Source organism: Pelecanus crispus, chromosome 4 (genome assembly GCF_030463565.1).
Source record: "Pelecanus crispus isolate bPelCri1 chromosome 4, bPelCri1.pri, whole genome shotgun sequence".
NCBI lineage: Eukaryota > Metazoa > Chordata > Aves > Pelecaniformes > Pelecanidae > Pelecanus > Pelecanus crispus.
This window is the reverse complement of record NC_134646.1, coordinates 80,541,250-80,563,472: the sequence shown is the minus strand read 5'-3', so window position 1 is coordinate 80,563,472 and position 22,223 is coordinate 80,541,250. Positions and strand designations below refer to the sequence as shown.

Here is a 22,223-nt window from a genome sequence, read left to right as displayed (position 1 = left end):
CTTCCTGTGGGTGCTGCTGAAAGGAAGTGATGGTGTTACGCTCTGAATATCTCTAATTAAAGCTCATAATTGGACCAAATTTGAGCTGGAACCAAATTTTTTGTGTTCAATCTGGATGACCCAAGGTTAAGAGCAAGTTGTAGCCTAGCTATGTGTAGCCTTCCTAAAGGAAAAGACTGGGCAAATAGACATAATAATGTAAGGTTATTAATGATTTCATGAGTGAGTTGGTGGTTGATGTTGCAAAGAGGATGAAGGAATGAGCCATTAAACAATTAGAAGAAAATGCAAGTAGAGCATCATAAGGCAAGGAGAGAAAAATGCTGATGCCTCTAAGGTACTATTGCTTCTTGCTGGAATTCGTGGCTCCAGGCGAAATAATTTTTGCCTGTGATCCTGTCAGTGCCCTTGAGAGTATCTGTCAACTGCTCTGGAATTTTCATTTACTCCTTGTTTCACTTTTTGCCAGTTGTGTCCACAAGTGTAGGGTTCGGTATTACGTTCTTATTTTCTGAGGAGACAGATCTTGACCAAGTGAATTGCAGATTGTGCAGACGACATTGGTTTTTACTTCTTACTGTCTGATTGAAAAGCCTTACCAGTCAAAGTTCATTTTGTAAGACGTGCGATACGCTAATGTAATCAATGTCCTGTTGTAGGTGCTTATAACCGTATTATATGCTAAACTTATTTCCGCTATCAAGGATGTATTCTTTCTGTTGACTTCATTAAATTAACCAAAACAACGGACTGTACTGTTCATCAGAAAAGTCTTCTGTCAAATGCTTTTTTCATTCAATAGTAATAGGGGCTAAGGAGATAATATTCAAAGAAAGTTTATCAAAAGTCTTAAATATGTTAAAGTACCAAATTTACTGGGGTTTAGATAGTTGCAACAGAAGAAATAATTGACAGAAGTCTCTAATTTTTAACTTTAGTTCCAGTTTTCCGTCCAGCAAGAAGCTGTCAGTCTCCAATCTGCAACAGGTCTAGGCTGCTGTCTTGTCATGTCTTGTGACCGTTTCTGCTAGGAATTGGTAGGATGATGACTAGAGGATTATTTGAAGATAAATATCCAACAGTTAATACATTGCTACCGATTATAATACAAGAGTTTCTCATGCCTGAGTGTGTCCCTGATAAGTCTGCCTCAAATCTTTAATATCTCTGGAAATTTTCCTCGTGCTTGTGTGTTTAAGGGATTTTTGTCATGTACCATTGAACAAGAGTCTTAAAGGAAGTATGTCAATGTTTATTGTGTTACAGAGGTTTCCCAATCAGAAACAGTTCTTTCAGGATAACTTGTCTGTTCCTCCTCTTTCCCCACCTTTTCCTGAGTATTTTGTCACTGTGGGCAAATGGACCAGTTCAGATAAAAGGCTTTTTACTTTCTTTGTATAGGTTTGAAATCCAATTTCAGCATCTGGGCAGCTTTTCAATTGGCTTTCCTAGTCTGTAAAACCTGTGTTTAAAATTTGGCTTAAAAATTTGGATTTACTTCTGCAGAAGTCATTGGAAAGTGAGGCAGTCCACTGTGTTGCAGTTTCTTGAGTGCCCTTGCTAGAGCATGCTTGTATGTTGGTTGGTTGGTTTTTATAATAACAAATTCTTTAAGTTAGGAGAGAGTGGGTTTCCAAATTGGTTTTGTATTTAAGAAAGACTCTGTGTTTTGGATGAATAAAAATACCTCTAATCCTTTGCAGTTGTAAGGTAGCAGTTTGACTGTGCAACCCTTGCAACTGTGGAGCCCTCTGTGTATAATGGGTTGCACAATTAACTGTCCTTAGCTTCAGCTTTTTTATGCTTTGTATTACCATTTTTATTCCTGAATATTATTGGGACAGGACTTGATCCACTGTTGATTTAAAAAAAAAAAAAAAAATTTAAAAATTGTTTATTATGTTTTTTTTTTTAAACAGGGTAGAGATTGTTTGCAAAATTTATTTCGTTATGGTTTATTGTTTCCAATGAAGAGATGATGAAGTTTGAAAGTGTAGGAAGGATCTGAAGGTATTGTGGGTATCATAGGAGCCTTGGGAGGGAGAGTCCCAGAGGAGGGATGCCCCTGGGGCACTTGTGAACCACTTACAGCAGAGCAGGTAAGCAGGTAAGAAGCACAGAGGAGCAGAGGAAACCCAGCAAGAAGCACAGAGGAGCTGTAGACAAAAACCATTACACACGTGACCCCAAGCTCCTGTACTGCCTGTCCTCTCCCCAGAGGAGCTGGGACGGGCTTTGTGTAACCTGTGGCAAAAATAGGGAAATTGAGACAAAGAGGAGAGGAGGAGAAGTGTTTGGCTGAAGCCTGTGTAAGGGGAAGGAAAGGTGTTTATTGATGGGTTAAATTGTTTGTTTTCTTTTTCTCAATATTAGAATTGGTGATTAGAAGTTGTATTAATTGGCAGTAAGTTATATTACTTAAAATTTCCTCGAGTCATTATTTTATCCATTGAAGAGGAGTTGAATAGGTTTTGAGGATATGGGACAGTGTTTTACTAGTTTCTGAATGAGTTTTCTTAAAAGAAGAAGAGAAGATGAAGTTAAATTTTTCATACTCTTAGGTTTCTTGAACTGAGAGGCTCTGCTTAAAAGATAGCTCTTAAACATTTTTTTATATCTGTTTAAAAAACAAATCAACCCACAAAACCCCACAAAAACTACCATCTAGTTAACCATTCTTTTTTTTTTTCACATCTCAGCCCTTACGTTTGATCTCTATGGGTTTCAGTACTGCAGAAACAAAATTAATCCTAAGTATAAATTTTACCAAACTGTGTTTCATGTTGTTACATAAATTAACAATCTTCTATTCAAATATTATATCAGTCTTCAAAGCCTTAAAGAAATTAACATCTCTTCTATTTGGCTGATAATGAGGATAGATTAACATGTGTAACCTTCTTACAGACACGACTCTCGCAAGTAATCACAGACATTGGTGTTGTCATTGTGTCCCGGTTTTGGCTGGGATAGAGTTAATTTTCTTCCTAGTAGCTGGCATAGTGCTGTGTGTTGGATTTAGCCTGAGAATAAAGTGATAACACACTGATGTTTTAGTTGTTGCTAAGCAGTGCTTATACTAAGTCAAGCTTTTCAGCTTCCCATGCTCTGCCAGGGGCACAAGAAGCTGGGAGGGGGCACAGCCAGGACACTGCCCCATACTGCCCAAAGGGCTATTCCATACCATATGGCGTCATGGGCAGTATAGAAACTGGGGGGGGTTGGCCGGGGAGCAGCGATCGCTGCTCAGGAACTGTCTGGGTATCTGTCAGTGGGTGGTGAGCAATTGCATTGTGCATCACTTGCTTTGTATATTCTTATTACTATTTTATTTTATTTCAATTATTGACCGTTCTTATCTCAACCCACAAGGGTTTTTTTTTTTCACTTTTACCCTTCCGATTCTATCCCCCATCCCACTGGGGGAAGTGAGTGTGCAGCTTCATGGTGCTCAGTTGCCAGCTGGGCTTAAACCGCAAGTTGTCACTTAATTTGTGTCATCTATTTTCCCCAAATGTGTCCCAGGAAACAATCTGTAATCGGTTTAAGTTTTCATAAATGTACTCTTCTAACTCCTAGGATAAAGTTTTGCAGTATGTCTGTGAGTTCTTTTGTTGTTTTAAAAAGCCTTAGCACAGGAAGTTCATCACTAATAATGTGCACAACATCTCAATAAAGACTATCTTGCTCAAGTTTGTTCCGTGTGAAAATACCTTCTCTGCCTTTTAACTTCACCTTTCTTTTTTGAAACTTAAATGTTACTCAAACTCGAGTAACTTTCAGTTTATCACTTACTGTTTTTGAAAGTATGCTTTGTAAGTAACTTGTGTGTATCTGATTTAGAGGAAGGGGCATGAAAAGAGCAGGTGTGTTTTGGTGTTTTTGCATTAGTTTTGTCTTCTGTTTCGCCACCTGCTTGAGCTCTGTTGGTCTTGATTAGCAATTCCTTTATAGAGGTGTGACTTTAAGCTTCCAGTTGCTGTGGGCTTTACGCTGTAAGCTGTTTGATCTTGTTACATGAACTTCAAAGGCTGCATTGTGCAACAAGACCTTGAGTGGACTGTCTTGTTGGATGACTGGTAAAGCTGGCTGTTTCTACTACTTCTGGTGGTACTGCGAGAGGCAAATTTGTATTTTCAACTCCTAGGAGCTTCAGGTGTAGTCCAAGGTCATGTTGTGCTAGATGCTATACAACTGTAGAACAGAAGATGCCTCTTGTCCTGCTGGGCTTTCAGCAGTGGCTTGCCTAGGGTAGCTTCCCCAACGGGCTTGGGTAGGAGCCTGTAGAGTTGCAGGTTGCAGATAACGGCCCATGTGCAGGTACTCACGTAGACCAGGGGCATAAGCTTCTGCATGAAGTGTTGCCGACTGACAGTAGCTCTCCATGCCTGTGCTTCCTCTGTGGCTCTGGTCCTTACCTGCACAGACAGTTATTTTGGAACGGTAACTGCCCATGTAAAATGCTGGGCCCAGCCGTGGAGGCTGTTAACTGGACCCTCGGTATGTGGGGAGACAGGAACGTGCTTGAATTGGCAGGGTGAAGGAGGTAAGTGGAAACATCCCCTGCGTGGGATTACAGTTCTAGGGGCTTAATGAGAGGGTGGTGAGGGATGTAGGTATATGCTGCATTCTGCACTCATATGCAGGCTGGTCTGGTCCTGTCTCTGCGCCTGGTAACACCGTTGGCACTCCAACAGTGGGGGCTGAGAGTCCTTGTCTTTGTCTTTGGGTAAATTCAGGTGCTGTACATAACCAAACACAATTTTTCAGGGTGTGGCAGTGGTCATGTACAACTCAACACATGCTGCTTTTTAGTTTTTAGCATTCCCACATAAAAAGACATCCTAAAGACTTAAATTAATTGCTTCTGAAATATTCCAAGTGTGGAAATTCTGTCTACTTAAGAATAACAATGAGACAAAAGTAAATTATGGTGAGTAGAATAGCACCACAAAAAGCTTTGGAGTGTATTCCTACTGATGGACAATTTAGCTTTCGCAGCAGCTTTACACAGATCACTTAAGTTCAGTAGATGAAAAGCAAATGGAAGTCCCTCGAGTCCTCACTAATTACACCACAATGAGTAGCAACGGAAATGTTAATGCAAAATGGGATTGTAAGACAGCATTACTACTGAGACATCTTTTGTACGCAAATTGAGATATTTGCATTTATGGCTCCCAAAACAACTGTAGCACTGACCCTTTCTGAAAGGGTGCAGTGGTGTTTGGCAGTGGTGTTTGTATGCAAACAACCAAATCTGGGTGCTATAGGCATAGCTTGTCTTTGGTGCTTGGTTTCCTAACTGCCGTGGTTCTCTCTGGAAACTCATAGATGTGGGGTTTTGGGGTTTTTTTTGGAAGCTCAGGAAGACTGTGGGAAAGGTGTGCTCAGTTGCTTGCTACTGCCAGCCTTGCTCTTTTGAGCACTCTTATGCCATTCCAGCCAGTGGAAGGTGCTTATTGACTTAGATAAGAATGCAGGATCAAACCCTGAGTAATTTAAAAAAAAAAATGCTGTGCTGGACAGATGTGTTTTGACTTGATGTATCTATTTATCTGTCTCTATATATTGACTTGATCAAGAAAGGAATCATCTGAAGTAAACAGAACTGACAAAAGTCAACCTGAAGTAAACTGTTGCAAATGAAATGAAAACTGACATTATTTCAGTTATGTAAACAAATGAAACAAAACCATTGAGCATACTAAGAGTTGGACTCAGAAAGGATGTGCTGAGGTGATTAATTAAATTCTCTGTTTCCTTGCTCCTTTTTGCACATCCAGGATGAGTGAAGCGACCGTTCGGGGACGACTGGAGTTTATGTTGCTCAGAGGCAGGGAAGACTTTCTGATTGCAGTTGTTAATCCCCTTCTGTTTTCATCACTCTCCACCTCTTCAGTTCCTTCTCCATCTTTCAGATCTCTCGCAGCCTCCCCTTTTCTTTGTTTTGAAAGGCTTCATGAAAAGTGCATCTATTGTAGGATTTCTGCATACAATTCTGTAGTAGGAGATTCTCACCCTTGGAAGTGATTAAAAGTGTACTGTTTGCAGAGCACTCTTCTTTGAGATTTATACAGCAGAGGAGATTGGCCATGTTGTTCCCTGCTGCAGGATGATTCCAGGAGTGTGTTAGGCAATTAGGCAGTAAGAAGTTTTATGTACATTGAGCAGTCTTTCACTAGCAAGTCTTTATGTCAAATTACAACGGAACCTGGGTTCTAGAATAGGAGAGACTAATTTCTAAAGAAATAAAAACCTGCTTTGAACAAAGCAAAGGCAGTGAGGCTTTAACCTTACCCTTGTAATTCAAGCGGTAAAACTTTATGGATTTGATTCAAACCGCTGGGAAATACGTGCTTAATCTGGAGTGTGTTGCCTCATAAATGTTACCAGTACCAGACCTCAGGATGTCACTTGGTACGTTGTTGCAATGATTTTCTGGTAGCAGGATCCTCTGATACCTAGACTGACTGATTCTTTTGTGCAGCATCTGTTCTGATCTAGGTTCCGATAGGCTATGATCAAGTTACCTCTTTATGTGTTTTACCCGAGAGAGAATTATTACCTACATTGTTCTCTAGTGAAAATGGCTGAAGCTTGTTTCTTGCTTTTTATTCAGAGTTCTTCCTTTTTAAAGAAAGAAAAGCTGTTTTATACTTCTCCCCAAGTGTGTATGTAGTGACCTGTAGAACTGACAGATGTAATTATTGTTTTGTTGTACGTCATAGTTTAGGCATACACAGCATTCGGTGGTCATGCCCATGCAGTAAGCCATCCGTGTTGGTGAGCGATCCCCTTCCCTTTTGCCAAACAGTGCTGAGTGCGCCTTGTTTGTACTGCTCTGAGCCAGTCTCCTGTGAGGTGATTAATTAAATGTGTGGCTGTTGGTATTCTCTGTAGTATGTGGAGCAATCCTGGAGTTTCGACATGGTCTGCAGGCCTTGTTCACGCTCTCCTCCGCAGCCAGTAAAGGCGAGGTGCTGCTCTGAGAAAACGATGAGCTTGTAAGCCTTGATAGGTTCCCTGTGACCTGCTGTCATAGAATCATAGAATGCTTTGGGTTGGAAGGGACCTTGAGAGATCATCGAGCCCAACCCCCCTGCAGTAAGCAGGGATTGAACCTGTGAACTTGTCTTGTGCCCTGACAGGTGTGTGGGAGACTGGAGCTGGATTTGTTTTCCAGCTTAACTGCTAGCATTCTGGGGGACGTTGGGGTGTCACTTACCTGTTGGGTTTCAGTTTACTGTATTCCAAGACAAGTGCAATGGTACTGACCTCGCTTTGTACAGTGCTTTCAGATCTGCTAAAAGGTGTTGTTTAAGGTATTGCTGCTTTGTGACAAAGGCCTACAAACATGTGTGACAGCTCAGACAGTGTGTGCAATTAGTTCTTAGTAGTGTCATAATAACCAAGTTACCTATGTTTGAGATAAGTGGTGAAGTTTTCTGCTGGCAAAAACCATTAGGCTTTTTTTTTTTTGGTCTTGCTCTGTTTTGTGGGTTATAACCACTTACAGGAATCTAGGAAGCATCAGTTAACTGTTGTCTGCTCTTCAAAGGACTTAAGATGTCAGTGTTGATCTTTACCTCTCCTCGTTCTGCCCAATCTCACAACGGTTTGTGGCTTTTGACCTTCTACCATATATATACCGTATATCAATTTGTTACTGAGAAATGATGCATGACTGTGCAAAGAGAGACTGACTTTGAGTCATCTTCTGAATTGGGTATCCCTGAAATTTCAGTGGGATGGATTTGAGATCTGGAGGGGATGCTTCTGTCTCGTCAGCTCCTTCATCCTGGTTGTTTGTCCAAACAGTGTTTTAAAGTGGCAATACAGGCTAGTTCAAATGGGTCATACCACCATATAAAATAAAAGGAGGTGGAGCAGAAAACAGAATGTGGAAGATCATCCCTAGATAAAAGCCTTCCCTTAGCCCTGCTTTTTTTAAAAGTTCTTGTGACGCAGCTCTTGGCAAGAGAACAGAAGAGTGTGAACATCTTTGCAGTGGAGAGCAGAGAGGGTTAAGCAGTGAGATCAAAGGGAGGGAGTAGGGCTGAAATCCTCCATTGTGGAGGGTCAGGCTGCACCCTTCTATGGTTGGCTGATCTAAGGGAGTGCTGCTTCAGGAGGTAGGTAAGGCAGGAAAAACCCTTGCCCGTATCCCTTCTCCTTGCAGGGCAAAACCAGCAGGCTTGTATGGGTAGGCTTCGTATGGCATTTCCTTGTTTGCTTGCATCTTTGGTTAATGGCAGCAGCCTGTGTGAAGTTGATGTGCCAGCCTGCATTTTTTTCTTTCAAAAATCAGAATTGAAGCCTGCTGATAGAAACTCATGGGAGGTTACAAACAGTAAGCAGTGAGATTGCTTCTTGTTAGCTAATGAACAGTGACTTGGCCATCTATGAGGGAGCACCGTGTGCTCCTGCTGGGTTCAGTGTTTGCTGGAGGGGAGCTGCTGCTGTGCACAGAAACTGCCCTTGTGCTGGCAGCCTCCTGGTCCTGCTGCGTGCCCGGCAAGATCTCCTGCACACCCTCTTTGGTGCTTGCTGTTGAAGTTCCTGTCCACATTGTTGGGGCTTCTGAAGAGGTCAGCAGTAGATTCAGACCGATGATGAGATGGGTTTGCTTAACCTCAGAGAAGTCAGGAAGTTGACTTGAGATGTGGGCTCCGTTTTTGAGGATGGTATCAGGGTAGCATAGTGCTTGGACACTTTGATTTAGGGACCCTAAACACCCTGAGCATACTGTGTAGATTTCCCTCCCCCCTGCCCTGTCCGGAGTCTAATAATTGATCAAACAAAATGGTGTTTGACCAAGATCAAACAACAGTGTTTGACAGTAACTGATATAGTTGCAATTATTAGACTTCAGGCTCAGGAAGAATGCAAAGACCTGTGCCTGGCAACATGTACATATTTTTAGAATCACATCCTGGTGGTGCATCTGAAATGACTATATTCTTGATCACAAGGAGGACAGGAGTGATTCAGTATTCCTGACCAAGAATCACAGTCTTTTCTGGGAAATAAGTTAACAGTCATTGGATGTCCTCTGAACTTTTTTTCCATTCAGAAAGTCATGATAATTTTTTTCTTTCTTTTTTATAGCAATGCTGAGTGACAATAACTCTGTGAAGCCGAAAAGTGGTAGTTCACCTCCTGTGCAATGGTGTAAGGTGGCTGCACATGAAGATGAGAAGACCAAGCTGGTTTTTAAAAGGTACTCGCAAGTAAGTGTCATTGTCACGGCAATAGAGAGGTCAGTTGCTCTCCCTCTAGCCTGGGCAGTTACAAAAAGGATGCAAAAATCAAGGGGTGAGATTGCCACAGGAACTGAACGGAGGATTACACACAAATTTCCCTGGAGTACCTAAAACACTTTGAGGGCGTAGGCGCTATTGTAGTAGTACCCGTTTTCCCAAGCCAATGGGAGATCCCAGTACCTTGCTCGCAAGTATTTCCAATCTTTTTTGTATCCAGATGAGTAATAATGTTGAGGCTTTTGTACAGTCTGATAATTGAAGGGCAGTGGATATTTAGTGGGTAGTTTGGGGAGGTGTGCCCTCATAGTTAATTTGTTTATGAAGACTTCTGAAATGCTACATCACAAAATCTTCATTACTCCATTGTTTGTAGTTTAACATCAAATTGGAATTAATGAGTGTGTGCTAGTGTACATCCAGAACCACATTTTAAACCAAAAAAGCTCACTACTGTGACGGCTCTATGCCACATGAATTTTTAGGTCTTGAAGCTTAAAAAACCCAAAGCCAAACTGTTAGATCCACTGGTGTTTTGAGCACCTGAATGGTGCAGCCCCAGCTGAATCTAGAGATACTTGATAAACCTTTGTGGAGGAAAACCATCCTCATTCATCTGCTGTGAATCCCTTTTTTCTGCCAGTCAACTGATTTCCAGGGGTTGCAGCCTAACATGCTAATGAAGGTTTTAGGCCCCCTGTGAGAGCAAAATTTAATTAGTTAAAATCAGATGCAAGAACAGTGCTGCTTTTCCAGTGGCCACCTTATTTGCAGCACATACTGCAAATTAAGTGGCAGGATTGCATCTCTTGGCCCATATGTTACAAGCTTTTTTTAAAAAAAATCTTGGAAACCTGTATTAACATCATCTGAAAGAGTTTCAAGAAGCACTGAACACTTAGTAGGTTGTATATTTTTTTTTCAGACTTTTAAACAAATGTCCAGTCCTTAGGAAACCATAGGAAATGAAAACCAACTATAAAGCTCAAACAACATACTTGAGCAACAACCACAACTCTAACCAAATAATGATGTGAGTTTTGCAAATTGGTTTAGATGTGAAGTGACCCAAATGAATATTTGGAAATCAACAGTGAGATTCCTTAGAAATGAGAAATGAGTAGGTCAAAACCACAGATACCCTATATTACTTAATTTTAAAGTTTGGGGGTTTTTTTACTTCTGTGTGTTTTGGGCATGTAAATAATTAAATTAGGCTTCCAAGATAAACCTGAGCATCTAAATTCTGCATTCTAGCTTGCCCGTGAGTTGAAAGTTTTGCTTGTGAGTAATGGTTCTTGGCCCAAAATTGTGCAGTTTGAAGTTTCATCCCTTTCTTAACTTGCATGCAAATATATATTTCAAAATAAAGTTGCCCTTTCAAGTAGGAAAACAAAAGTCACTTTTGGTTTCTTTGTGAGAAGCTGTTTGAGCCATCAGGGATGCATTTAAAGTATACGATGCAGGCATAGAAATGCATAAATCAGAGTGTCAATATGCAAAATTTTCCTTATTAAAGCATCTATATACGTTTGTACTTTCCTACAGATAGCTCTGCAGAGTTGTGAAAGACTTGCAGTGAATAAAGCAGTAGTTTTTCTTGGTTTGACTCAAATGCAAGTATTCACCTGAAGTTCTTCAACTGCCTTAAATTTGTTTAAAAATACTCATTTAACAACTGATGGATTACTGGGGAAAAAAGATAATTTTTTTGTCCTCTCTCCTACCCCTACACCCTCCTATTTGTTTTTAGACTTCTTGCACTGTTTGTGGTTGGAGGGTGCTTCCTTTATATCCTCAAATTACGTTTTGGCCCTGAAGAATGTGAGAGAACAAAAATGCCATATGTGGACCTCGATCGCGTAAGGGTTGGTATTTTTTGGCTTTTTTTTTTTACTTGCTTAAAAAAAGTTATTAATTGACAATATAGGAGTTATAAGGGTCTATAACAAAGAACTAGAATGCTGAAGTCATCTTATGAGGGAAAATATATTTTGATTCATTACATGCCATAGAACTTCTGGTTCTGCTTCTTGTGGAGTGACAACAGAAGTGCATAGAGAAACTGGATTTTTAGGGGTAAAATGAGATAACTGACTGGTAATTACATTTGAAATGGACGTGTCATCATACTATTGTGTCATGCAGGTTACACTCGTGATCTGAAAATCGGTGGAAATAAAAAGTAACATTTGGGGAAAAAGAAAAAAAAAAAAAGCCCCAAACCCAACACACTAAACCAAAAGTTTATTTTTACCTAAGCCGGTTCCCCAGTCTGCTTTGCCTTGTAGTTGCTCAGATGTTTTTGGAATCACAGGGCAAATGTGCAGGAGGCTGCAGCTCTTCATTAATTTATTTAGGGTAGCAGCTACTTACTTCAACTACAGCTTTGCATGGGGCTTCTAAGCTGGTGTAACAGACGCCAATAAATCTTTTTCTTAATTCTTGCTGACATTTCTCTGCCTTTGCTACTTAACCTGTTTGCTCTTTATAACAGTACACCTTGGCTTAGAGTTGTTACATTTCTGTCTTTGAATGTCTCAACACTAAGACATAACTTATAGCAGAAGTCCTGATTTCTCATTTTAGCATCACTGTGTGTGCATCCTCCCCCACCTCCCACCTGCTTCAGTGCATGTTTTTCCCCTTCTGAGCGTCTTTGCCTCCCCTTTTCTTCTCATTTGACTTATTTCTTTTCTCAATAACGTATTCTTGCTTCCAAACAACCATCACCTTAAGCCAAGCAAACCTAAAGACTGCATGAACTGTGTTTATTGCTGTCTTGTGATTCATTTTGTTTGTGTTAGATGCAGGATGAGGAAATAGCATTGCTCTTTGTCTAGTTAGGTAGTAGCTGATTGCAAACTGTTTGGGGAAGTTGACAAGTGATTAGCATTATTTTTTACTGACAGGATGCACCACTGTCAGGCTTTTCCAAACATGCACTGACTCTTGCTGGCAAAGTACAGCCACCACACACAGAGTGTGTGTAGGCTTGTAGAGACCTTTGTAACGGTGGCAGAAGCAGTTCTCTAGACCAATCTTGTTTAAGAAAATAATAAAATAAAATCAGCACAACTTCCTTGTGCACCCAGATACACGCTTCCCTTTCCTTAACAGTACAGAAGAAGAACTGAGTTAGCACAAGATTTGAATCTCGACAATCTGACTGACCCTTGTGTTTGCTCATGTTTTTCATTACAGTAGAGGAAAGATCAGCAGAGTTGTATCGGGGAAGAGACCATGCAAAAAGGCTTTATTTTAACTGATAAAAATAATACCTTTGCTATTTCTCCTCTTCGTTACATGAGGTACCGGCTTGCTGCTACAGATTTCTAAAAAACGTACATGAATAGGTTTTTTTTAATGAGATGGATCAATGTGTAGTTTTATCTGACAGCTTAATCTTTTTATGCAGTGTGGAACTGTAGTCTTTTATTTTGGTGACTCGTCTTTGAAAGAAGACCTGAAACACCTCCACCCTGCATTTCTTTTAAAGTTGTATTTTGGGCATTAGCAATACTTCTGGAAGAATTGTTGCTTCATTTTGATTAGTAAGCAAGTCCAGTGGACAGTGGAGTAGAATTCCACTTGTTGGCTTGCTGCTGAATTAGATGGGTAGAAGTACGTCTGGATTTTTGAATCTGTTTTTTGTAAATAACAGTACAAATGTTCTCAAATGGCTCATTTTCACTTCTCTCTCTTAGTAGCCTAATTTGTTCTTTAGAAAAGCTCCTATCCAGATTTAAGTGATTGGATGGAGAGATGTTCCTTTGCAGGTTTTCACCCTGCACTGGTTAGTGTCTACGTTTGAGGGAATGCTCTAAAATGTCTTGTATTTCCCTGTTTAAGCTTTCTTTATAAACCCCTGTGTTTGCTAAACTGCAGTGGTCTGCTGGTGGGTTGCATTATGAGGACTTTGTATGTTCCTGAAGCTAGCTTTCCTGACTGAAATCATGTATGTTTTGTTTTAGAGAGCACAACAGTATGCCAGCGCTGCATTGCAGGAACAGTGCCGGCCTTCTTACGTGAAGAAAGAAATGGGGAAGTTATTTGCGGAGAAATATAGCATGGACATACCTCCCTTCGTAAGAAAAAATGTAAATGAAGATGAAGCTTTATTTAAATATGAACCTCCTTTTGGATTTCACAAGTTCTTTGATAAGCTTAAAAATCTCCTTGAACTCTTACCTGAGCATGATTTGCCAGAAGATTTGAAGTCAAAACACTGTAAGCGTTGTGTTGTCGTTGGCAGTGGTGGAATTCTTCATGGGTCAGAGCTGGGTCACTTATTGAATCAGTTTGATATTGTTATAAGGTATGTATTTTCCGTTTCAGGATTCCAACTACTCCAACTTTACTTTATGAGCTGGCTTTGTTTTTTAAGGGACCTATTTTCCGTTTAAGGATTTCAACTACTTCAACTTTACTTTATGAGCTGGCTTTGTTTTTTAAGGGGAAGGTATCTCCAACGTTTATGCAACTTATAAGACTATTTCAGAAAGTGCTTTTGAGAAATTTACTTGTGACTTGATGGAATTAGAAGTCTTAGGAGCAGAATAAATTGTCATGTTCACAAGACAGGAATTCAGTGTAATTATTTGTGGACTTCAGATACAAAAGAAAAACCATGGGCAGAAGTGAGACAGAAACTAGTGAAATCGTAGATAAGTAGACAATCCTGTTTTTATCTATTCATATGTTTAAGCTTTCAGAGGTAGGCTTTAGGACTCACCTCTGCTTTTCCCCCTTGATTAGTTGGGATGCTTATTTGAAGGATTTTTTTATAACAGCTATTTCAAACACAGTAAAAATTAATTGGTGTTTCATTGTACAGTTTGCTTACACACAGCATAACATGCTTGTCTTTCCTTACCTTTACAAGATCAATGCATGCTTTCTATGAGTGCCCATGTTTTCTAATGTCTGAATTAAATGAATACATGCTCTGTATTTGTGCCTTCTGAACGTTGTTGTTTGAACTCGCCACCTTTGTATTTTGAATCATGTAAAGTCACAAATAAATTTAATACAAGCATTTTCCCAAGTTGCTTTGTAAACTAAGATTTGCTCCTCTTGAAGAGGGAAGACTTGATACAGTGAGTCAGTATCTCTTATACAAAGGTAAACAAACCCGTTAGAGCGTGGAGGGATGGAGAGCTTGCATTAACTGTTCTCTGAAATTAGGGCTGGCAGGGTGAAGGTGACTTTTCTGTTGGTGTAGAAAAGTTTGCGGGACTTAGCTGTTCTGCAGAACTGATAGAGCTGGATGTGCTAGCATCTGAAATTTTTGGTGAGCTGGAATGATGTAAATCCACAGGATGCATTACATTGCATTGAAGGGCTAATTTGAATGCCTCTCTGTGTGTAATACTCGTGTGTGTGTGTATATATACATGTTTATATATAAAAAAAAAGATAAGGCAAGCAACTTCCTATGTGTTTCTTTTCCTTCCTCTTTTAAGCCTCTCTGAGTTGGCACAAGGCAATGAAGTTCTGCAATGCTGTTTAAGTTACTTTTCTATTCAAGCTTTTCTTTTTGAAGTTTTGCACTTGTGCCAGTTATTCCAGAAATAGAATTGGCTTCCTCTCAAAGATAAGGCATGGATGAGTGTGTGAGGCGAGGAACATGGAGATACTGAGAAAACGCTGTACTCCGCTCTGTTAAAAATCTGTGGGCCAAATACAATTCTTTGCTTAGTGTCTGATGCTTTAATGAGATTGTAACCCATACTTATTAAATACAGTTTCTCTCTGTTGTGGTTTTTTTTTTGTTAGGTTAAATGATGCACCAGTTCAAGGATACACAGATCACGTTGGTAACAAAACTACTATACGGATGACTTACCCGGAAGGAGCCCCCCTTTCTGAACATGAGTATCCTCCTGCTAGCTTGTTTGTGGCTGTTTTGTTTAAAAGTGTTGATTTCAATTGGCTTCAAGCAATGGTAAAAAACGAAACCTTGGTATGTAATATGGCAGTTATATACATGTGATTTTTGTTTGTTTTTTCTAATGCTTAAGAAGCTGGCTGGTCTGTTACTTCCTGTTTTATTATACTGAGAATCTTTTATTTAACTTTGTGGGTTTTTAGCTATGTCTCCTAGTTACAGTTGGTGCCAGCATTCACGTTGAAGCCCCATGCTGACAATAATACTTTCTTTTTTTTCTGCAGATATTGGTAGTTTGCACCAAGCTACAGGACAATTGAGTGTTTACTGAAGTGGAATTAATTTCACATTAGGTTTAAATGACTTGTTCAGGTCTGCAGAGCCTGAAACAGAAATGAGATTTCTGGATGCTAGTCCATTTTTTTTTTTTAATAGCTAAAGCCTGTGCTGCTACAATTGGCATACCTGCAGTTAATGTGTAACTGAAGCATCGCAGTTGTTAGTTCACATTTGTCTGTGGTTCCAAAATTAAGAGGTCATTTATTTCTCACTGAATATTTAAAGAAGTGCAGAGATTCCTAAGGAACTGATACAAGGGTTCCATGTTTCCAAATTCTCTTTAAATTGGTGGGGTTTACCTCTTTCAATTTGCAGGCAGATAATTTCTGCAAGTTGAAAACAAGTAGCTAGATTTCTCTGACCACAGATTGAAAACAAGTGCTCTAAGTTATTGAGATAGCTTTAGAAGAAAGCCTGACAATTTTTTTAACAATTTAATATATACTAGTTTAGGTACTCCAAGTTCCCTTCTTAATTCTGTGATTTTTTTACAAAATGAGAGAAGGTCTGTTTAATATTAACCATGAGTGTCTACTACTACTTTAGTCCAGAGAGTGTGTGCAGGGTTATTGCCTTGTTTTGAATAATCTGAGTATGTTTTGTAGAGGGGAGATTTTCCTGAATGCATGAATTTGCTCCAACTTAAGAACTTCTGCTCTCTGGGTTTTTGTTTTGTTTGGGTTTTTTTTTTTATGGGGACAATAAAATGTTGGTCTATGACCTTCCCTGCAGCAGTGTGGTAATTTTGATGACCAGCAGCTTTCTAACTTGAGTTGAATCCCTGACTTGTTTTACAAGCTATTTCATGTTTTAAGGTTTGGTTTTGAAGAATGACTAGTACAAGGATGGCTTTCTGTATTAAAGTTTGGTTTGGGGGGGATTGAAAGAGTGATTGCTTTTTGGCATCTGCAGCATCCTCTGTTAGTGAGTTACAAGACTGAAGGATGTGCTTTATGAAAAGAGTACCTTTTTTTGGTTTGCGTGGCTTAGGAGCAGATCTGCTCATTCCCACCTTCTTCCTTGCTCTAGTGTTTTTGCTGGTGCAGAGAGCCAGTTTGGGGAACTGATCTGGGAATGGATGTACTAGAGAAAGTCCACCAAAGGGCCATGAAGATGCTTAAGGGACTAGAGCATCTCTCCTATGAGGAAGGGCTGGCAGCGCTGGGGCTGTTTAGCCTAGAGAAGAAAAGGCTCAGGGGAAATATTACTAGTGTACATAAATACCTGAGGGGAGGGTGCAAAGAGGATGGAGCCAGACTCTTTTTCAGTGGTGCCCAGTGGCAGGACCAGAGGCAACGGGCACAAACCGAAACACAGGAGGGTCCCTCTGAACGTCAGGAAATACTTTCGGACTGTGAGGGTGACTGAGCACGGGCACAGGTTGCCCAGGGAGGTTGTGGAGTCTCCATCCTTGGAGATATTCAAAAGCCATCTGGACGCGGTCCTGGGCAACCAGCTCCAGGCATCCCTGCTCAAGTAGGGTTGTTGGACCACTTGACCTCCAGAGGTCCCTTCCAACTTCAACCACTCTGTGATTCTGTGAATTGAAAACATACTACTTCTTTCAAATACTAGGCTTTCAGCTGGATCAGCTCTCTGTGCAGGCATTGGTGCTTTAGTAAACTTGTTCAGAGCGCAGGTGGGAAGACGAGACCATGGCAACCTAGATTTGATCAGTTTAAGCTGCCGTAGAGTTGTATGTTAACAGCAATAAGCCTGTTTAAAAAATACAGGTCTATGCTGCAGCTATATGAGTTTTATCATTTGCTTAGTGTTACGCATTATATGGAAAGATTTGTAAAATGAGCCTGATTTAGTCTTGTTTTTTCCATTAGCATGCATCTAATTGCAAGTGGCAGGAGATCAGAATCTAGCTTGCTGAGTCTTGTGTAAATTCTCTTCTGAAGTGTTACATTTATCACTAGGTGGATGCTGTCAAGCAACAGCTGTTCACTTCAAAGCCTGAACAAAATTGTTTTAAATCCAGTGCTTGCTTCAGAATGCCTGGTTAATGTTCGTGGAAAACCGTGGTTCTCTTTCCCATTTCTTTAAATACTGCTGCCTGCTCAGTTGTGCTGGGGAAGGTCCAAAGAACCTTGTGGATTCTGGTGGATATGTTGGCTGACTAAACACAAAGTGCAGTCAAATATTCAGAGGAAACAACTTTTTCCCCCTGCTATCCTCTCTGCAGTTCCAAATATTTAGAAGGTTTTTCCTCTTTTGGGTCAGTCACTTGAGCTGTATGCTGGTATTCCTGAACCCACCTTAGCTGTAAACTGTTTCCTGAATTTCTCAGAATCACTGATGAATTCTAAAACTTCTGTACTGTCTGCAGGATGCTTTGCAGTCTGAGAGTTTGCCTTTGCTGAACTATTTTTTTTTTTTTCTCTTAGCCTCTGTGGATGCGACTCTTCTTTTGGAAGGAGGTTGCTGAGAAAATCCCTTTTGCATCAAAGCAGTTTCGGATTCTGAATCCAGTCATCATCAAAGAGACAGCTTTGGACATTTTACAGTTCCCTGAACCTCGATCAAAATTCTGGGGTTGGGATAAGGTAAGAAGTTTCTTTTAAGGAGAAGGAGACTATAAAATAAAAAGTAAAACAAGAAACTGAAAAAAGTTTTGGGCTCTTCCTTCAATATAGTTTCTCTGTGCAGTTTCAGAGCTGGTCTCAAGTAATAGGGAAATTGATGCGCTCTCAAAAGACTCTTGTATTTTCTTGTGTAAAATCGAAGTAGGATTTCAGCTTACCTTTTTAGATGAGGTATGCCTGTGCATGCTGACATGAAATGGCCTATTTTACAAAGCATTCAGATGCAGTGAGACATAAGTTAATTCCAGTACAGTGTGTTCACTCACACATCATTGTGACTGGTGTTAAATATTCAAAAGATGCATTTGGTGTATGGTAACTGTGTTAAGAGCAGCCCTGTTAAGTCAAACCAGCAATCTGCTACAGACAGATGTGTCTCTAGCTGCAGGGAGAGCAGAGGGAGTATGGAAACCAGGCCACTGTAAAGCAACCTTCCAGCTGTTGGAATTGCTGTATGCCGGTGTGCTCAATAGCAACTGATGGGTATACCCTCCCTCTATGTCCTTCACTCCAGCAATAGTGTGGAGTGATGAATTGCCCAGTTTAATTATGCCCTGCATTTTTGTTATTGTAATCCAATTTCTCAAACAAATAATGTCCCTAATTCTCTTGAACTATGAAAAATACTGAATAACCATCATCTCTTTAAATGCTTTCACACAAAAGGTAATGGTAGAGTTCTTGCACAAAGGTTTGAAGGATCTTCTCATATTTATTTATAAAAATAATGTAACATACCAAGCTATGTATCTTTTAGTTGTATCGCAGTATACTTGCCTTCTTCATGGGTTATTCAGTGAAAAGTCATATTACAAAGAATACTGTTAGCCTGTTGCTCAAGACTGAAGTGAGCATGCATCAAGGAATGTCAAGTTTAACTGCCTGTCAGGAGGAGTTTTGAGTATTTGGAGTGAGGGTTCACTGGTAGTTTAACTAGATATTAATACGGCATCTTGCCTTCACAGAAAAAAATTGAGAGTTGACAGCCAAAAGTCTTGTTACAGGCAAATACTCAAGTTGTATTAGTATTTGGCCCTGAAGTTTTTAGTTTTACTTGATCATTTAGTTTAGTTTTAGTTGTAATTGATTTTAATTTTAATTGATTGTTTAATTGATTTCAGTTTTAAGTGAGGAGAGGGAATAGACAAAGCCATTACATTTTGTGAAGTGTTTATAAAACTGGTAAAGGAGAATATACTTGAAATCAGCAGGCTTCTTTTCCCCCCCTTTTTTAGAATGTTCCTACAACCGGGGTCATAGCAGTTGTTCTGGCCACACATTTATGTGATGAAGTGAGCTTAGCAGGGTTTGGATATGACCTCGATCAGCCCAGCACACCTTTGCACTATTACAACAACCTCTGCATGGCTGCCATGAACAGACAACCTATGCACAATGTGACAAGCGAAACAAAATTCCTGCAAAAACTGATCAAAGAAAAAGTTGTCAAAGACCTCACTGGTGGGATACATTGTGAATTCTGCGGTGAAGACAGCTAGTGATTGAAGTGCGGCATGGTTTGGATTTGTTAAATTTCCAGAGGTTCAGCTGGAACAACCTTTTCACTGTCTTCAGGAGTTCCTTAAAGTGTGTATAGAATGGACGGGAATCTCTGCTGCCTTTTTTAATGTCAAGTTCAATTTGTTGGACTTTTAAATTTATTTTGATGTCAGATGTTACTTTGCACATTTTTGTGGATAACTATGTAAATACAACTTGGAGTTGAAAGAGATCCATTTAAAATATTTAATGTTTTAAGTTGTCTGAAGAAAAGTGGAGTTTTTGTTTTCACATGTATAGGGTACGCACAACGATAGCCTCAGTTGTCTAACAGCACATGAGTTATTTTCCACTGAACTACTGGTTTTGTCGATGCAGTTCTTGGTGTGCGACTCCTTTTCATGCATGACATGAAAAGAAAGGCATATGCTTCTCAAGTCTTTCATTTCTTGCAACTTGAGCATTGTGTTTCCCCCTGAAATATAAATATTATTTTGTTTTTGTACTAATATTTTGTTGGGGGTGGAGGAGGAATGTGGGAGTGGTGGTGAAGGAAAAGGAGCTGTTGTGGTAATGACTGAATAGTAAGTACTTTGGCATTCATGATTGATATTAAAATCATCGATGCATTAATGTATTGGGTTAGAATCGTGCTTTGTCATGAGGCATGTTTGTGCCCAGGGCACACTATAAGAGGATTTAGCTAGTAGGAGACTTTCACCTGAATCAGATCTTTTGTCATTTGCATTCCTTAATACCAAGATAAATGTTTCTAACTAGTTGATTTGTAGCAGGGTTCAGCTACCCCCAATTAAAGGAGTGGCATTAATACAAAATCTGCCCACTTTTTTTTTTGAGTGACTTGAGAATTGCTGGTTTTATCAGACACTGGTTTGTATAAATCTTCCATTTAGCAATAATAGAATCTATGACTAGGCTAAAATTTCTATTGGTTTACTTTATGATCCTTTAGTAATTAATTACAGATACTGTAATCTTAATAGTTTACAATGGTGATAACCCTCGTGATCTCTAGTGTTGACTATTTATCTGAAGGGAGAAGTAGGAGTTGTTGGTTTTCCCAGATCAGCTTTTAAGTCAGCAAGTGGGGGGGTGTGTATGAGTTAAGAAGATCACTTTGGGGAAAGTAGTATGATCTAGTAGCAAGCTAGATAACTGCTAAAAGCAGCATACTTTAAAAAAAAAATGCTATAAATATATGTTCTTGTGACTGGAAATCAGTGCATTGCAATGAAACTGGACTGTGCGGATCTTCAAGCAGGTTTTGGTGTTCATTTTCATTTTGTTACTAGTAGAGTAGTAGGTATGACTGTGTTTGCACTGAGTAGTGTTGTTACACAATCTACAGTATATGAAAAATGCTTTCGTTGGGAATGAAAGCATGTTAGCAAATTGATCAAAGGTTGGCCTAGAAACTTTGTTCATAGTCATGGACTCTCCACATTGTGAACATTCCCACTTTTTTTTTTGTTATGGGCTAAGATGAATGTAGTTGTAGTTCTAAATTTTCAAAATACTAATGTGGGAAAGCAAGATGAGGGTGGTTGGGTGGTTTATGTTTTTGGTGGTGTGGTTTTTTTGTCTTTTTTTTTTTTCCATGGAGAGAAGTTCTAATGAATGATAACGTTAGAACGCAGCAGCAGCAGACTGATTCTGGCTATTATACTAAAAGGCAATAAAATGACATCACATCATAAAGCGTAACTCTGAAGAAAGCTGTGGACCTCATCTTTTGTAAGTCCCATGTACCTACACGTCCTTGAAAGCCAGTTGTGGATGGCAAGCAGATTTGAAAATCAGATTCTTGTCTCTGGCACTGTTTGTGTTTATAGCAATAATGGTAATCTAACTTCTCCTCTGTGAAATACATTAATTTTGTACTAGCAATAAATTCCTAGTCTATGTTTGTCTTGTAAGTATAATAATTGTATTGTTTAATTTAGAAATATTCCATGTGTGAAGAGTTTTATACGGATAGTCTTTTAGTTAATATATTAAAATGTGCTAATTATTTTTGCCTGGTATTTAAACTGGAAGCAAAGTACTTTAATTTCATTTGGTATTAGTGAAATTTTGGAAAATTTCAGAACATGTGCATTGGGAGGACATCCTGAATACACCGAAAGTACGTGTTTCAGAGCACTTGGTCCCTCGGCAGTTTGCTTTACTCAGTAACTTAAAAATAATCAGTTGATTAATGTAAATGCCAATAGCTTTTTGGAGATGCTGTATTTACTGTCAAATTCTCAAATTATGTTGATGTAGGATTAGATTGTTTTCCCAGCAGTTTTATGGCTTGTGATAAAACATTGTTCTCCGTGGTGGTGTGTACTGCATTGAATACGCCTGCACAGACTCAACCATCCATGAAATGGCAGCAAAGTTCAGGTTGCAAAAAGCAATAAACTGATGAAACCACTTTGTACTAATATATTTGTCTCACAGTTTGCAATTTGTTCTGCTTCCTTTATTAAGGATTTTACGTGTCTTGCTGGTCCGATTGAAAGTATTGATGCAATTGCACGCACTCAAGAAGAGGGGAGTTAGTGGCCGATGATAAGTCTTTCTCCTTTCATTTATGACTTTTTGTTACCTGTCAGCGGAGTGATATCTCTCTGG

At 39.6% G+C, this 22,223-nt stretch overlaps 1 protein-coding gene across 2 annotated transcripts; it reads left to right on the top strand.

Annotated features, from left to right (window-relative positions):
• Positions 1-212: 212 nt before the first annotated feature.
• Positions 213-22,005, top strand: ST3GAL5 (ST3 beta-galactoside alpha-2,3-sialyltransferase 5). Of its 2 annotated transcripts, XM_075709070.1 has the most exons (7): positions 213-337; positions 9,112-9,223; positions 11,017-11,131; positions 13,238-13,581; positions 15,042-15,228; positions 17,886-18,044; positions 19,319-22,005. In XM_075709070.1, exons 2-7 carry the CDS (start codon positions 9,114-9,116, stop codon positions 19,580-19,582), a joined length of 1,179 nt encoding a protein of 392 aa, XP_075565185.1. In that variant the 5' UTR covers positions 213-337; positions 9,112-9,113; the 3' UTR covers positions 19,583-22,005. The 2 variants fall into 2 exon arrangements, with proteins under 2 accessions (XP_075565185.1, XP_009482268.1); XM_009483993.2 differs by lacking the exon at positions 213-337 and having other exon boundaries at positions 9,190-9,233.
• Positions 22,006-22,223: the final 218 nt, after the last annotated feature.

Excerpts from the sequence above, each read along its gene's own strand:
- ST3GAL5 (XM_075709070.1), top strand. The coding sequence starts at position 9,114 with ATGCTGAGTGACAATAACTCTGTGAAGCCGAAAAGTGGTAGTTCACCT. Across the intron at positions 11,132-13,237 it reads TGGACCTCGATCGCGTAAGG|AGAGCACAACAGTATGCCAG; the intron begins GTTGGTATTTTT and ends GTTTTGTTTTAG. Across the intron at positions 15,229-17,885 it reads TGGTAAAAAACGAAACCTTG|CCTCTGTGGATGCGACTCTT; the intron begins GTATGTAATATG and ends TTTTTCTCTTAG.